At 44.2% G+C, this 18,252-nt stretch overlaps 1 gene segment (V, D, J or C); it reads left to right on the forward strand.

The window, feature by feature from the left end:
- Positions 1-625: 625 nt before the first annotated feature.
- Positions 626-18,252, forward strand: part of LOC109268035 (T cell receptor gamma constant 1-like) — a 244,969-nt gene continuing 227,342 nt past the window's right edge. Inside the window, 1 exon segment of the C gene segment in view lies at positions 626-940. Coding sequence covers positions 898-940 — 43 coding nt within the window.

Below are 18,252 nucleotides of genomic sequence, written 5' to 3' on the forward strand. Positions count from 1 at the left end.
CAGGCTCTGAGCTGTCGGCACAGAACCCAATGTGGGGCTTGAACTCACGAGGCACGAGATCATGACCTGAGCCGAAGTCAGACGCTTAACCAACTCAGCCACCCAGATGCCTCTAGGTCCAGAGGATATAAACGAAGATCTTTTTTCATTCTCACCCTCTCCCCACTCCCCCCTGCCAGGACACGTTGCGCTCCACAAATAAACGCTGGTGTCAATACTGTGCTCTTTTCTGTGCCGTAGTTTTATAGTTTAACTTTCGTGGGGAGATTTCTCTTGTTACTTTTTTTAAGAATTCTCTTTCCATTCTAGTGTGACGGCAGTTTTATATTTTCTTAAGTGTCAACCATGACACGTCTGTCCCAGCAAGGATTTTCTGGGACCATGACACTCACGCTTGTCTGGGACAGTCTGCTCTCGGAGCTGCTCCTGTGACAGCCTCGCATCCCCTGCACGTGGTCCCCGAGCAGAGGATGGTCAGCCAGAGTCCTTGCCCTTCCTTCCTTCCGAGCTTCTGCGATGACACCTGTTATTGTGCTCTTTTACAGAGTAGCAATTCTAGCATATACGGGGCGACATCTCATTTAATCGAGCGATCAGGGCAGTGCTCAGGTGTAGTCCATTTCCAATGAAGGGATTACTATTATTGCTGGTGCTCTTGCTCCACCATTTCTCAGCACCTGACCATTGATGGTTCCTCTCCCCCTTGTGGTCAGATCTGACTCTGCCCTCAGGTCCCTCCCACTTTCCCACCTCTCTCTCCCCAGTACCTGCAGGCACCTAAGGGACACAGAGCTCAGACCCTAACCTACCCTCTGCCACTCACCCAGTCAGTCTCCTTCCAGCAGGTGCAGCCGGGAGGTCACCCTGGGCTCCTCTCCACAGGTGGGAAGCAGAACCATGCTGGGCCCCCTCGCCTTCCTGTGCACCCTCCTGTTTCCCGGTAAGTCCTGATTCCCTCCCCGGAGAGGGTGCGTGGGGCGCCCTGAGGTTCCTAGCCTTCCTGTCTCACCTCTGTCCCCCTCGCAGGCAGCTGGGCAGCGATCAGCCTGGAGCAGCCCTCTATGGTCGTGGCGCAGGCAGGCCGCTCAGCCACTCTGTGGTGCAAAGCCAGCACCAAGGTCAGCTACATCCACTGGTACCACCACCAGGAAGGTGCGGCCCCCAAGAGGCTCCTCAGACTGGACATGTCCGGAACGTTTGTGCAGAGAGATGGGGGCCTGAAAGCGGACAAAGTCAATGCCAAGAGGGGCAAGGGTAGCAACAGCTGTGACCTGTCCGTGCTGAAGCTGGAGAAGAGCGACGAGGGCGTATACTACTGTGCTGCCTGGGAAGCTCACAGCTGCATGTGCTGCTCCGCTCCCTGAGCAAAAAGGTTTCTCACTCCTCGTTCCCTGCCTGCCTGGCACCTTCCACTTGCTCTGGATCCCTGAGGTTGCCCTGAGTCAGCCCTCAGCACCTCTGGCTGTTATGGACAGGCCATTTAAGATTCTGACCACATCCCCTGAAGAACGCAGGAATAAAATATCGTGCAAATAATTTCAAGGCCGAGAGACTTTCTGGGGATTCCACACAAAATGGGTGCAAGTCGAGACTGGAAGGCAGCCCCTGACTCCAGTTTCTAAATTGCCACCCCGCCCACCGCTGGTTCCTGTGCAGAGAGAGACTCCTTGATCAGAAGCCCAGGAAACAGTGTGGCTGACTTCGCAGCACCCTCACCCATGCCTGGCGCTCACTCTCCTGCGGGGGAAATGATCCTCAGGGCAGGTGCATGCATCAGCCCTGGACGAGACCCCGGGCCCTCCGCCTTCCCCTTCTCTTTGAAAGTGACTCCATATGGGATTTGGGGACCAGCTTCCCTGGACCTTTGTTCTCTCCTCTGTAAAGTGAGGAGGTTTAACTGCTACAATGTGTGACTGATTTTTGTATTAAAGCAAAATTATCCCAAAAATATATCACTATGTTTACTAACTTCTTATAAAATTAGTCAACTTCTTGACAAGAAGAAGGAAGAGGAGGAGAAGAAGAAGAAGAAAAAGAAAGTAAGAAAGAAAAGAAAAAAGACAAGAAAAACTATGTTACTGATTCCCCCGCCCCAAACAGGAAAGCCCCTGCTGCTGTGTGTGTGGGGGGGGGGGGGGGAGAAAAAGCTCTCTGAGGAGGTCTAAGCTGAATTAAATACATTTTTAGTTGAAAATTCAAACTTTATGAAATTTCAGTTAAAATTTCAAATTTTTTTGGTAAAAATGATTACTGAACGTCTAATGATCCTCAGTTTCACTAACTCCTCCTCTATCTCGCTGAGCTTCTGTTCTGTGGAGGGAGATTTGTATTTAGGACATGCTTGCCCATGAAAGAGTCCAACCAATAGTTAGTGCAAGATTTCATCAATGAACAGAAACCAGGAATGAGATGGTCTCCAGCAGAATTTCCCACAGCGTTGTGCACAATTTCCTTCAGCAAGATTGTTTGGCCCTTTTATTGCCTGAAAACATGACCCACTTCATTTCATGAAAGATTGCTAGAAAATCAGCCCCATGTGTTCTTTACCTGGAAATTGAGAAAAAGATAGACTTTCAATAGGACTCTGTGTGTCCCCTTCTTTGGGGGCACAGATTTCTCTTCCAGTCAAAAATCAAGCATGGATGATGGGACATAAAGTGTGGATTCTGCCAAAAATTCTGTTTTACCCCCAGGATCCATGCTTCATGTTCTCTACACCCCCCCCTTGTGCACCAGGAGACTAACCCCTATGGATCACACTAATGGGCATCTTTGGTTGATCCATTGAATGCTGGCCAATGGAAATTGAAGTTCAAAGAACCATCACCATGTCCCCTGACAAAAGCATTCCTTCTTGGGGACTAGATTTCCAAGACTGTGGATCCAGAGACCAGCGAGAAAAGAAAGAAATTCCTCCAGTGGGTTAATTGGTATAAAAGGAAATGGCCACTCTCACCTACACCTCTTGGGTCCCGAGCACAAATTCTCTCTCTGGGGTAGATGGCCCTATATGTTGGGCCCAGGGGAAGTTGCAGCCAACCCAAGGCCACCTGTCATGGAGGGAACCCTGAGCTCACTCTGCTCCCATTTCCCAGCCTCCTCCTGATGCTTCCATTGACCACTTCCAAACAGTAACCAAAGGATAAGGAAGACCATCCATGCGGTCCATGAGGGTCCACCTCGTAAAGCCTGGGGCAAGGTAAAGAGAGTTAGACCATCCATCTGGAGGAGCAAAAGAATGAAATTCAAGCAGTCAAATAAGTGGGTTATGTTTGCCCCTAAGTAAGTAAAAAATTTAGGGATTCGGGAGAAGATTTTATCTAGTTCCTTTTCATTTCACCTTCCACAAAACCACCAAGGTGCCATGTCTAACAGAACAGGATGCGCCCTGTTCCTTCAGTAACGAAACAGGACACTGGGCAGGTGTTGACAGATTATCATTTAATTCTGTGCTTTTCCAGTTGATAAATTTAGTAGATAATGTACATTATTTGTAATGCTTTTGACCTTCAGAAAAAGCAGGGTTTCTTGGGTCTTTGCCAACTTATTAAATCATCAACACCTAAGTAGAATAAAATGAATAAAGTAAATAGATCTCTGTGTAGATAAATGATTATAGTGCTTTATGAACCAATATTATAATGAATACAACTCTGTGTTCTTGATGTTTTTAATACAATAAACAAGTGCACAGTAGTGACACAATCCTAATTCTTATTAAATGAAACTAGATAAACATCTGCCACTTTCATAATGTCAACTACAATCCAGTCTCTTGCCTTTGTTATAATTGACCTATTTTTTCTGTCCTTCCTTATCTGCTTTCCTGCTATCTATGAGTCAACATTTTACTGTATCAATCACAAGCTGATCATTCCTAGCTGCAGTAATTCTGTAACCTTTATTTTCTTAACTTCTAAATTGAAGTTATAAAGTAATTACCAAAAATCTACAGTTATATTCTGAAAGTGGTAGAATTAGCATTTGCAGTCTGTGGGTCAGCAGATTGCTCTGATGGATTTTCTTGCTCAGCCAAAAAACAAAACAAAACCAGAATTAATTAGTTTATAACTACAGAATACAATGCACAGTCATTCTCTCAAGGAGCTCAGTTCCATAATAAATAGAACATTCTGATTAGAATATAATAATAGCTATTTTTTAATGAGAATTCCTGGTGCAATAAACACTTACGAAGCACTTCATGCATTTCTTGTTATGGTATGCCTCTGTATGGGTGGAAAGGGAGTGTGATGGCTATCAATCATACCCCACCCCCAGATGTTACTCTAACCATGTCCTGAAATGGCTGGTTTGACTTTTTTAAGTATTGGAATGAATGAAATGGAATTCATGTCCATTTAGCTCCAGGGCTGCCAGATAATGAGCTAGATGTTGTGTGTGTCCAGAAACTCATGTGATCATCATAAAAGTCCTGCAAATAAACCTATGTCATGGAAGAAAGAATTGACGTTTGGAAAGGAACAGAAATGTTTCCAAACAAATAGTTCATGGTGTTTCAATTGCACTGTTAGGTCACTTTAAATATTCTTGGTGAAGGTTAACTTTACAAGAATACACTCTGGCACTTATGGGCAAATACGGGTTGTCCCACACCTGCTCCCCAGGCCAGTATACTGGTCAAGACAGTATGAGGGTCACACAAGAAGCCATGGCCAATGGGTCACATTGGAAGAGTTCCTTTCTGGGCAGTCTGCCCCAGGACTCTTCCTGCAAGTGGAAAGGAAAGACTAAGAAAATCTTCTCTGTTTTGTGAACTGGTTTTAACAGAAAGTGTCATAGGTCAACTACATGGAGACGCTCAAAATCCCGCAGCCAGACTTCAGTAAACAAACAAAATATGCAATGAGAGTGATGCTTTGGAAATTTGTCTCTGGCACAGTTTTTTTCCCTAATACATCATGTCACCTGGAGTCCTTCCTCTGTTCAGGCTAAACCATGACATACAGCACCTGTAGAAGGAGATATTGGCTTTGGCCAGCATAAGCTCCCGTTTTGAGTGAATCATGAGATAGTTAAGCTTAAAAGTCAGATTTAATTGATAAAGAAAGTGATTGTCTAAATTTCCAAATCTCCCGTTTATAGATTAGCAGGTAAGCCTGGTAAACTAGGAACACAGGATTTTACCAGAGGTGCTAGATGGAGATAAGGGGAGATGTGGTGTCATCAAGGTTAGTGTGTACGCTGAGAGAAAGGGCTAGTTCTGATGGCCGGGATGTGGTATTCAATGGTGAGGAGAGAGTAAGTGAAAGTTCCTTTTGGTTCCCTTGTCTCTGAGGGTCTTATCCCAGACAGGATAGAAACTTCTTCAACAGAAACCCAAAACTGGGGTGCCTGGGTGGCTCGGTCAGTTAAGTTGTCTGACTCTTGATATTGGCTAAGGTCGTGATCTTTTGGTCATCAGATAAAGGCCTGAGTCCAGTTCTGCGTTGACAGCGGTGAGCCTGCTTGGGATTCTTTCTCCCCCTCTCTCTCTCTGCCCCTCCCTCAAAAACAAATAAATAAACTTAAAAAAAAATCCTAGACACATGGAGGGAACTTCTGAAAACATCTGGCTGATGTCAAACTTCTGGAACACGGCCCTGGAGGAACACCACCAACAGTGGAGACATTAGCACAGACCAGCCCAAACCAGCCCTGACTGTCCCCATGGGCTGCACAGGTAGGAGATCCATAATGCTTCTTAGCATCTCTGAGAGGGTCAGGGTGCTGAGGGGACCACAGGAGGCAGCAGCCAGGCTTTGGATGAGAAGCTGAGGTGGGAGCTTTGCATCCCAAGGTGTGCTGTGAGTCGGTAGGGGTGGGTTCGGGGCTGGTAACTGCATAGGACAATTCAGAGGGAGAGGCTGAATCCAGAAATCAGGGCCAAGGGCAGGAAGAGGGCAGCAGGGAGACTGTGAGAACTAACTCTCCTCCCGGGTGTAGTGATGGCATCCTGGGGTCAGCAGGAGGGAGGGAGACAGAAGGATGAGGAAGGGGACAAAGGAGACAGAACTAGCCTGAAAGGGGCTGTTATAAACCAGAGAAAACTATTTTCTTTTTTTTTTTTTTAATTTTTAGCATTTATTTATTATTGAGAGACAGAGAGAGACAGAACATAAGCATGGGAGGGGCAGAGAGAGGAGAAGACAGAATCCAAAGGAGGCTCCAGGCTCTGAGATGTCAGCACAGAGCCCGATGTGGGGCTCGAACTCACAAACTGCGAGATCATGACCTGAGCCGAAGTAGGACGCTTAACCGACTGAGCCACCCAGGCACCCCGAGGAAACTATTTTCAATTGGTAAGTTTAGTATCTCTTCCAACATCAGAAGGAGAAAGAGATGACACGTGTGAGTTCAGCAAGGATGACGCTCCCGTCCCCTGCCACACACCATAGATGTAGCCTGGGTTTGCTCTAACCACTGCGCCCTGCTCAAGGTGCCTGCGTGAAGGGGGAGCGGGCACCAGTGGGGAACACAATCCATCCTGAGCCCTCCCCGCCCTGTACCTGGAGCAGGGCTGTGTGAGCCTGGAAAGAGCGCCTTTTTCTAATTTTCTGCCTAGGTTGTGCCGTGTTTTAATTAGTAAAAAGGAGGCTTCTGTGCTATGGGAGACCCTGTTCAGGAAGAAGTAACTACAGAGTGGTGTGGACAAGGTACAGAGTTTTCAAAACAACTTAGTCCATGAAGCTTCCTGAGCTGAAAAAGATAAACTAGTCTCCAAAAAGAATCGTCCAAGAACCAACGAAAATACTGTTGTTTGAATCTAGGAACCAAATTTTACCTTTCAGAGCCTTGAGAAAATAGTCATAGGGAATGTAGTAAAACAACAACAACAACCACAGAAGCCTGCATTTGCATAGACCCTGGTAACCCAGGGGGGTGCAGTGAGAGGAGGAGGTGAGCTGGAGCTTCTTCAGAACCTTCTTCTGCGGAGCAGAGATGCCAGCACCCATCCCAGGGATGGTGTGAGGTTATGAGATTAGAAATCCAAATGCTTAGCGTGCAGCCTGGAAGAAGGACTTGGTACTAATTATCAGTATTTCTTGTAATTTTCACTTCTGCCTCCATTTCTTAGAAGGAAATAATTAGGACATTTACACAGAAAAACCTTCCTTCATTCATTTTGTAATATTACTATCTGCACAAGATATACCTGTGTCTCTGTCTCTGTCTCTGTCTCCGTCTCAATCTCTATCTACGTATCTGTGTCTATGTCATTATCTCTATCTCTATTTTTCTCTAGCTCTAGCTCTATCTTTCCCTCTATCTCTATCACTATCATCTATATCTATCCATTTACCCCCCCCCCCCCCCCATCTAACTATCTGGAAATGGGCTGGTGGGATTGCTGTTGCCACAACCTGACCAATATTCCCCAGACAAATCAGAAACCTTATTAGAATTTGCATGGAAGGGTGGCCCCTGCTTAACCCGCTATTTTCTTCCCTGACACCAGCTGTCACACACACCTAACACTGACCTGAGGCTTCTGGAAAGCAGGGTTCTTAGGTCTCCATCTTGTCCTTGGAGGCAAAGCCTGGGTAGACAAGATGACCAGTTACAAGCCGTCATCTGTCCTTTTTCTGGGCTAATGAGCTTCTTCTTCCCTCTGTTCAGATTGTGTGAGAATCTTAAGAAATTATTTAATGCTTCCTATGAATATTTGGAGAAAAGTCTGCTCTATTCTCTCTCTCTCTTTCTCTCTCTCTCTCTCTCTGTCTCACTGGTTAGTCATCAAAATGACACGACTGGAAATATCTATGTACACAGTAAAACAAAAGATAAATACAATATGTACAGTACTCAACATTGCATCTGTTAACTTAGCCATTAATTGGTACCAACAAAAATGAATCAGACTTTAGAGCATCGGATACACATCTGGTCTCTTATAACACCCGCTCAGAGACAGAAGAAAGCAATAAATTGGCAGCACTGAGACACCCTGTCTCCTCCACTGTGATTCTTTTTACAAAGTCCACAGAACAGAGTAGATGGAGCCACGGACAAATGGGTACAAAGTATGAGAGGAGCCAGGAAGTCGGCCCCAAGTCCTCTCTTCAGTTCTGGTCCTTTTGCATGTGGGCAACCTCAGCCCCCGTCCCAGTTTCAGCCTCAGCCCACCCCATGCTCTCTGACAGGTACCTCAGCTCTAGAATCAAGAGGAAAAGAAGCAGACGGCCACCAGGTGCACCTGCAGGATGGCAGCCTCTTGCGCCAGCTTCCCATTGCCTCCTGATGACAGCCGCTGTCTGGGCTTGTGGAGAACATCCTGAGTGCATCAGGGACCCTCAGCAATTCGTCCTGAGGTTTCCAGGGAGTTTGGGTGACACAGGCCGCATAACGAGGGGACTGGGATGGAGGGAGGGCAGGCGACTGCGGTCCCAGACGGGACTCGAGGGCCAGGTGTTGCGCCACACGAAGGCAGACGGAGGCTGGTGCTGCTGGGATACAAGTGCCCGGAGGAGCACCCTTGTGTGCGGTTCTGCGACCTCGCCAGGGTCTGCACGTGCCTTGTCGGTAATGCAGCCTCGGTACCCACTCGCTGAACGGATGTGTGAATAGATGAATCTTAGGGAGCAGTACTGAGCAAGCACATTCAGGGTACTTCCTGTGATGAATCCTCAACCGTGCATTCTAGAGCCTTGAGAGACATACGTACACACAGACACATACATACCTGTGTGCACATACATGTAGGCACATTATTATTACAGAGTGGTATGTAATCTATTATGTTCTCATAAGTGTATATGGAAGAAATAGTCTCCTGTTTAAGAACATGGGTTCCAGATGTGGCACATGCACACCATGGTGGACTATACAGGTGTAAAATAGATGTGAGATGCAGGGTTAATTGCAATTTATGTCCTAGCAAGTCGCAATTGGAAACTGAAATTTACCAATAGTACCATTTACAACAGCAACAACAATATCAACAAACATATATAATACATAGAGAAAAATTTAGCCAAAAATATGAAGGATTCTTACGCTGAAAGCAGTAAGACTTTAATGACAGAAGCTGAAGAAGAACTAAATAAATGGAGAGATATACCATGTCCATAGATTGGAAAACTCAACATATTTTATTTTTTATTTTTTATTTAAAAAAATTTTTTTTAACATTTATTTATTTTTGAGACAGAGAGAGAGCATGAACGGGGGAGGGTCAGAGAGAGAGGGAGACACAGAATCTGAAACAGGCTCCAGGCTCTGAGCTGTCAGCACAGAGCCTGACGCGGGGCTCAAACTCACGGACTGTGAGATCATGACCTGAGCCGAAGTCGGATGCTCAACCGACTGAGCCACCCAGGCTCCCCAAAACTCAACATATTTTAGATGTCAAACATTCCTCAAACAGATAAGTAGATTCAATATAATCCCAATGAAAATCCCAGGAGGACTGTTCATGGAAATCACTAATCTGGTTGCAAATTTCATATTGGAAAGCAAAGGACATAGCATTGCCAAACCGGTTTTAAAAAGAGATCTAACACTTACTATTAAGACTCAATGATCAAGACAGTGGGGTTTGGGTAAAAGCAGAAATGGATAGATAAGAGCAACAGCATCCAGAAATAGGACAACACATAAATGGTTACCTAATTTCTAACAGGGTGCCAAGGAAATCCAATGAACAAAGAATTGACTTTTCAACAAATGGTACTGGAACAAATGTTCATCTATCTGGGGAAAAAACCTCAATCGATGTGAAACATCACATACACAAACTAGTTAAACATGGATTCTAGTCATAAATGTATAACCTAAAAAATAAAACTTCTAGATGAAAATACAGGAGAAAATCTTTGTGACCTTGGGTAAGGCAAGGGTTTCTCATATAGGACACCAAGAGCAAGGTCATAAAAGAAACATTTGATAAATTGGACTTTCTAAAAATTAACATTTCTGCTCTTTGCAATACTATACATAGAAGGAAAATGGAAAATTGCAAGAAAATGAAATGAAAATCCACAGATTAGAAGAAAATATTTTCTACTTTAAAAATTTTTTTAATGTTTATTTTTTGAGAGAGATGGAGAACACGTGCAGGGAAGGGACAATGAGAGAAAGGGGCAGAAGATCTGAAGCAGTCTCTGTGCTGACAGCAGAGACCCCAACATGGGGCTCAAACCCATGAACCATGAGATCATGACCTGAGCGAAGGCAGACGCTTAACCGACAGAGCCACCCAGGCGCCCCTAGAAGAAAATATTTTCAAAAGACATATCAGAAAAGACTGGTGTCCAGAATATGGAGAGAAATATCACAACTCAATACTAAGAAAAGAAGCCCAATTAAAAAATGGGAAAGAGAAATAGTAGAATGTGGGCAGAAGTCACCTAAAATCTCTTCTGTTCTGTTGCTGGTAGAATTTTAATGTAAAGAAAATACAAAAAAAAAAAAATTGAAAAGAGGACCTGTATGTGATCAGAGTCGTAGAGAGCTGGGAATGCACAGTTCCCATCTTACAATAACATCCAAAAAAAGCAGGACAAACTGAAATTTAATGACTGAGCCCATTAGAGAAGTGAGGTTGCAGGGTGCGTGACATACTCAAACACTGGAGACAGATGGACACTTGCAGAGAGACACAGGATGTGAGCATTTGCTGACCTTAAACAGATGTCCAACATACTCACTTGGTCACGGGATTCAAGTAGAATTTATTAACGAAATAGTGAGAGCTGAGTATAGACTAGTGGGGAGTGGGAATGCTTGAGAACATAACCAGGGTATTTCCCAGCACCTCTTAAGGTTCTTCTCCAGGAAGCCCACAAAACTCTTGCAGGGAAGGCCAGGGACAATCCACACAAAGCCTCCCCCTTGGTGCTGCAGGAGGAAAACAGCAACTACCACTGAAATCCACCCAGACCCGATCCACCCCGTTACCCCTGGAGACAAGAAGTGACTTCATCTGCAGGGGAGGTGCCGGTGGAATCTGCTGCGGTTGAGAGAAGGCAAAGGAGGTGACCACCAAAACTTTTGCCGGAACATCTCCCCTATGTCCCAAGGTAACAAGATGTCACCTGCAGAAGGATAGGCATCAAAATCAAACCCATGGCCTGAAGTAGGGGGGCACCCACGGCATCTGGGGGAGGGGGAAGAAGGATTTAAAATGTTTTATTTCTGAATCCTTGGATTGTACTCCTGAAACCATTATCACACTGTACGTCACTAACTGAAATTTAAATAAAAATTTAAAAAAAAAGAAAATGTCCCATCTCAGGAATAGAGGCAGGAATTCGTACGAAGCCCACGTCCTTAAGATCCAGTTTCACTGTATCTGCTTAAAAGTGGGACTTAATAAAAATACCAGAGAATGTGTCCTTTCCCGACCTTTCACCCCCATGACAGCAAACCTTGAGTAAAAGTAACCATGGAATAGAGCTGAGAGAGAGCGAGAGATAGACTTTCTCTGGGGAGCAGAACAACGGAAGCCTCGAAGACAAGTGAAGGGACCAAGGCAAAGCACAACTAAAGAATTTTTAAGTGTCTGGACTCTGGCAACAACACATTTCAACCCTGATAACTTAGCGACAACCAACTCCAGATCCGGTCTAACTCCTGCCTAGTTAACCCAAACCCCCACACTAAAGGCCGAGCAGAAGGAAAGGTGTGCTGGTTTTCAAGCACAAAACATATTTACCTCAGTATCCACTCTACCACACCACGTGGCCAGGTTCCACCCAAACACTCGGAGGCGTACAGCAAGTCAAGAGGAAACAGTGTGAGGGCCCAGAGCGGTCACCAGACCCAGACTGAGACATACTACAGATAGATGGTGGAAGTATCAGGAATTTAAAATAACTATGATTAATATGTTCAAGGCTCTAATCCAATAGAGAGATGGACAATATGGAAGATCAAACGGGTAAATTCACCGAAAATTATGGAAAGTCCCAAATGGAAACTATGGGAAAGAACCAAAAGGAAAAGCAAAACTAAAAACCACAGCAACAGAAATGAAGAACGCTCTGAGAGGCTCACCAGTGGATATAAGAGATGTAAGGAGAGAATTAGAGAATCAGATAAATATAGGACACTAGAAATTACCCAAATTGCAATCTGCAATGGAAGGATGAAAGAGACAGAGAGACAGAGAGAGAGAGAGAGAGAGAGAGGAAGCAGGTAATCAAAACTCACAGAAGAGAACTCAAAGAACTGCCCCCCTCTCTCTCCCTCTCCCACTCTCTGTGTTAAACCATAAAGGACTTTAGTCCCTTAACAAGCAAATGGCTTCTTTACACCAATATCATTGGACGGTAACAATCACCGTTATCAGAGAAATCTGCTGATAAAGTGGGTTAATAGCCCTGTTTTGCAGGACTTTGGGGATAAATACTGTGGGTCTCTTCCTCTGGTTCTTAGCTGTGTGCTCAGAGCGCCCCTTCCTCTTACGGCAACAGCCACCAGATCTGCACGGTGATCAGCCCCGTATTCAACCACCTCTCCTGACAAGTGCTGGCAGAACGTGGCTCCTGTCCCGGCTGGTCCTGGTGGCCTCCCTTGGCAGCTGTGAGTGGCTTTACCCATGGGGTGTTTCACTCAGTAAAGAAAGCTGGTGTTAAGCATGGACAATCTAGTCAGCAGAAGGCCCCACATGGTCATTCAAACTAACCTGACAGATTCCACCATGACCTTGAATTCTTCAGGAAGAAAATGTAAATCTTGGACCCCAACTTTTCCATTAATAGAGAACAAATGTGTACTATTTTAGTGAATGTCAAAATTTCGCTAATTGTTGCTTTTGTTTCTCTTTTAGATACAAATGGCGACATTTTAATAACACATCTCATACCATCCATTACCAAGAAAAAGGACATACAGCATTTTTATTTATTTATTTTCTGTTTATTTTTATTCTTGACATAGAGACTGAGTGTGAGTGGAGGAGGGGCAGAGAGAGAGAGAGAGGGAGACACAGAATCCAAAGCAGGCTCCACCCTCGAAGCTGTCAGCACGGAGCCTGATGCAGGGCTTAAACTTGTGAACCACAAGATCATAACCTGAGCCAAAGTCGGATGCTTAACTTACGGAGCCACCCAGATGCCCCAAGAATCACAGCATTTTTAGAATGCCACATAACAGGTGTCTTAAAGATGAATGTATAATAGGGGCGCCTGGGTGGCTCAGTTGGTTAAGCGACCGACTTCAGCTCAGGTCATTATCTCACCGTTGGTGAGTTCGAGCCCCGTGTCAGGCTCTGTGCTAACAGCTCAGAGCCTGGAGCCTGCTTCAGGTTCTGTGTCTCCCCCTCTCTCTGCCCCTCTCCTGCTCATGCTCTGTGTCTCTCTGTCTCTCAATAATAAATAAAAACATTAAAAAATTAAAAAAAAAATAAAGACGAATGTATGATATACACTAGTATCGAATGATGTCAGACCAGCCTCTAAAACACATTCTGTGTATTTCCTCAAGTGAAAATGTACAGGAACAAGGTGTTAGTGAGGAAAGATGTGAAGCCAGGAAAGGACAGAGGGATTTGCCAGCGAGCCTGAGGATACACCGAGTTAATGAGGCAGGTGCTGGGCTGTATGACTGCACCTGCTGGGATCCACTGTATGGAAATGCACCACTGACACTGAACAGAAGCCCTCCCACTATGCCACACCCCCAAAAACATATACCCACGCCTTTCTAGCTCCCAAGGACCTGGCCACTGTCTATACAGGACTTGTCTCCTGCATCTGTGTCCTCAGCAAGGTCTGAGCTAGGAGCCCAAGGACGCAATCTGTGATGTTTCTTTCAGTTAGGTCACTTGATTCTTATCTCTGTTGGGGACTGAATGGCTTTTGTAAGTGTCCTGAAGTTTCCACTTCTCCATCTATAAGAAGCTTCCTGGGGAGGAAGCCATATCCAGTGTGCAAAATGGTTTTCTGGCTTTGAATGAATAATGAATGAATGAATGAATGAATGAATAGGAGAATGATGAAAACCACAAGGTCTTTGTTGTTTTCTTTCTTTGTTTGAGAATGAGAGAGAGAGAGAGAGAGAGAGAGGGAGAGATAGCATGAGCAGGGGAAGGACAGAGAGAGAAGGAGACACAGGACCCAAAGCACACTCCAGGCTCCTAGCTGTCAGCACAGAGCCTGATGCAGGGCTCGAACTCATGAACCTCGAGATCATGACCTGAGCTGAAGTCAGATGCTTAACCAACTGAGCCACCCAGGGGCCCCCATAAGGCCTTTAGAGTGATAAAAACCTGGATTTGAATTCCTGTTCAGCCACTTAACTGACAGCACGATCCAGGAACGTTACTGGATCTTTCTCATAGGGTTGCTGGGGACCGAAAGAGGTTCCACACAGGACAGTGCGAGTACAGGGTCAGCACATCACAGTGTCAGTTCCCATTACAACCGCACTTCTTCTCTGAGCCATCTCAGCTAACACAGGAGCTCAGGGACTCTTTAAAAGTCACATCTGACATTGTCCTTCAAACAATAATAAAATTTGCGTCATTTTGAAATGCTAAGAATTGTGGATATAGAAAGAGTTGAGGATAAGAGTCGAGGATAATAAATCAAAGATATTTCTTCTCCAAGATTTTTGTTCATTCACAGCAGAGTATAGTAACATCATAGCATCTAAAGAAATAACTATAGTAATTGTTAATATTTCCTCAAATTTGTAAACTTTCTACAAACTACCCATATATAAAATGCACCTACTTCTGCATAATGTGGTGGGATTATTATCTCATTTATTATTATAGAGTAGTAAGGCTTTTCTTCCAATTTTCATGGTAGCCATATAGCTCCCACACTGTTGCAAAATATGATGTAAAATCTAAACTTCAGAGTGAAACAGAGCTTAAGGGTAGGTGTGTTCGAAGCAAAACCTAAAGGAAAAAGTGAAGTTATTGCCTCCTGAAGGAAGATAATGTTGAGTTATGACAACATGGGTGTTTTGGTGAGGTTCTAGAATCCAATAGTTCCATATCCCAGGAACATAATAAAATAACACTGAGATGGATCTTAATGACAAGGTCATTCCTCCCCCGTACTTTACTCTGATGAATAAGGCCTCCACTGCCTCCCCAGTCCTGACTCAAGACCCCTCTTTGAGAAAATTCTGAGTACTCACCGGCAATGCCAACACTGCGTAATTCTGTGCATCTTTGGCTTGGGTTTGTAGGTTGACTATACTCCTTTCTTGCCTCTTCACTGTTTTTCTGTCCACTTCAACTTGTTCAAGTGCCTCTGATTTCTCTCCTTTGCTTTTTAAAAAATTAATTAATTAATTTTTGAGACAGAGAGAGAGTATGTGCACGTTCATGTGAGCAGGGGATGGGCAGAGAGGGAGGGAACCCAAGCAGGTTCCACACTGTCAGCACAGAGCCTGACAGGGGGCTTGAACTCATGAACTGTGAGATCATGACCTCGGTCGAAATCAAGAGTTGAACACTTGACCAGTTGAGCCACCCAAGCGCCCCTCTTCCCTTTGCTTTTTAAATGAAGATACCAAAATTAGAATATCTCCGGATCAAGTTTTTTTTAACTGACTGTGGGGAATAAGTTTAGGAGTTCCCTGAGCTTGCACCAATGGGTTAACAAGGCTTAGAGCAGAAAGCGGCCACAGGATGGAAGTGTCCAGAAGAGATAAATGGGTAAACAGGGCGATAGACCTCCACAGCAGGGTGAACTTGCCTGGAGCTAATTAGCAAAAAAAAAAAAAAAAAAAAAGTGCCTTGTTGACCCTGAGGTAGCATGCTCAATCTGTCTTATCCAGTAGGTAAGTTAACATAAGCAGACAGGGTGCCCGCTGCCTGCTGTAAACAGCCATCTGCACAGCACCAGGATTTTGTTTTGTATTGACCCAAACCCGTAACACCACATATCTTTGTTGTTGTTTTTTTAATTTTTTTTAACGTTTTTATTTATTTTTGGGACAGAGAGAGACAGAGCATGAACGGGGGAGGGGCAGAGAGAGAGGGAGACACAGAATCAGAAGCAGGCTCCAGGCTCTGAGCCATCAGCCCAGAGCCCGACTCGGGGCTGGAACTCACAGACCGCGAGATCGTGACCTGAGCTGAAGTCGGACGCTTAACCGACTGAGCCACCCAGGCGACCCAACACCACATATCTTTGAAACCTCCTTTCTCTCACACACGAGTTAATGATCACTGTTTTATTGTCTCTTTCTGCACGTAACCCTTCTGATCCTGATAAATACAGAGCAAAGACCCTTACTCGGGGCTCTTGTCTCCTCCCAGACATTAGCCTCTCTCACATTTAATTCTGCATTCACTCTCTTGCTGGACAGAGAGAGAACTCCAGACTCAGAGTCTGCAACAACCGAATACCACACAGAACAGCGCACATAGGTTGCAAGCTGTCTAGGGGTTCCTTGGAGAAGGCCATAGTGCACTGGTTCCAACAAAAAATAGAGCCCCTGTGATGAATCCTATATGGCTCAATCAAGATTACAAGCAAGACAAGCCCAACTCCTCCTTGGACACACATAAGAAAGACATAAAATCTTCTACCTGATAATCAATTATGTGTCCAAATCCAATGAAGACACCTGCTACTATGCCTGCTAGGATCTTACTCTGTCACACAGGCAGAAGGACCTGTAAGAAAACCTTCTTTATCACTAACCCTCAACTCCTTTCTCACTTGAGCAGCCACAGCAGACACTGCCCTGCTCTTAATCACAGGTTTCTAAGCTGTTGGAACAGGAAGGTCCCTTTGGACAACATGGCCCAATGCCCACACAACGAATGGGCATATGGGAGCCCAAAGTTGGCAGATACCTTGTCCGAAGCTAGTTAACCACAGAGGTGGGGCTACACCTGCATATCTAAAGATCACAGAACAGCTTCGAAGAGGCTTCTTCTTTCAACATCTCAGACAACTGAGTTTGTTTTCAAACTTTAGTTTTAATAAGAAATCCATTTTTCCACGAGAGATAGAATTCTACAAATTTCTTCTTTTATTCCAGGATAATATTGTCATCATAGAAATTATTTTCTTATTGTGCATTGCATGGTAAAGATTTGTGTTGCCAAATGGTAAACGTGGCTGCTAAAAAATGGAGACCATTGTTCACATTACTCAAGTATATGTCTGTTGGCATGTTTGCATTTTCAGTTACTGAAGTGAATACTCCTTCAGAAGTATAATCCAAAATTGCTAATGGAGCACACCTGGTGTTCGTGAGAACAGAAGGGCTTTTCCATTGATGTGGTCTCTGAGCGGTTTCACACACTTGAACACCTGGAAATCAAAATGTCTTAATTCTCTGAACACTTTTCCTGGTAATTTATAAAAGTCCTTGGTAGACCACTGGTCCCTATCTCTTCTTTTTTTCTTTCCTTTTTTCTTTCTCTTTTCTTTCTTTCCTTCACTTATTTCTTTCTTTCCTTTACTTATTTCCTTTACGTCTTTCCTTCACTTCTTCCTTCCTTCCTTCCTTCCTGTCTTCTTTTCTTTTTTCTTTCTTTCTTTCTTTCTTTCTTTCTTTCTTTCTTTCTTTCTCTTTCTTTCTTCTTTTTTCTTCTTTCCCTCCTCTTTCTTTCTTTCTTTCTTTCTTTCTTTCTTTCTTTCTTTCTTCTTATCATTTCCATTTATTATCAGCACTTTTTCGTGTCTACTACCCCCCCAAAAAAAACAGATATTTGGGTCAATTAATCTGAGGAAAAATAAAATACCAGATGCCATGAAGCCTATATCCAAGGACTTCCAAGGGAACCCAGAAGATCAAATCTCCAGAACAAGGTTTCTACCTGCTGGTCATGCCATGAGGCTCAGAAGAAGGCTGACATCTTTTTAGAAGCTCTAACCAGTGTGATAAACTCTAACCAGGCTGGATCAAGATATCTGCAGAAGGAATTAGGCTCATAGTAACTCCTCCTGGTAAGTAACTTTGTTCTATTTGGATCCTGTGAATGAGAAACTGACAGAATTTTTTTAGAAAAAAACAATGTAGGATCACATCAACATATGGACAGCAATTTTGTAGCTACTGGTCACTCTATATGGAAACAAAACTACTTGTAGACAGCTTATTTTCCTCCCTGCTTACAAGAAGGTTGAAATTCTACCTTTAGGAAACACACCTCATAAAAGGATAGTTTCAGTCTTGAAATTAAAATATGTGTGTAAAACATTGCTGTACATGGTTAGTTCAAGAAGATTTTCTTGTAGACCCCGTTTTAAGTGAGAAACACTTTAAGTACCTCTGATGCTCCGTTCTTAATGAAGAGTGCTCCTTTCTCTTTTTTTTTTTTTTTCAACGTTT

The sequence above is a fragment of the Panthera pardus genome, unplaced genomic scaffold, assembly GCF_024362965.1.
Source record: "Panthera pardus isolate Hobbes unplaced genomic scaffold, ASM2436296v1 HiC_scaffold_8, whole genome shotgun sequence".
Lineage (NCBI taxonomy): Eukaryota > Metazoa > Chordata > Mammalia > Carnivora > Felidae > Panthera > Panthera pardus.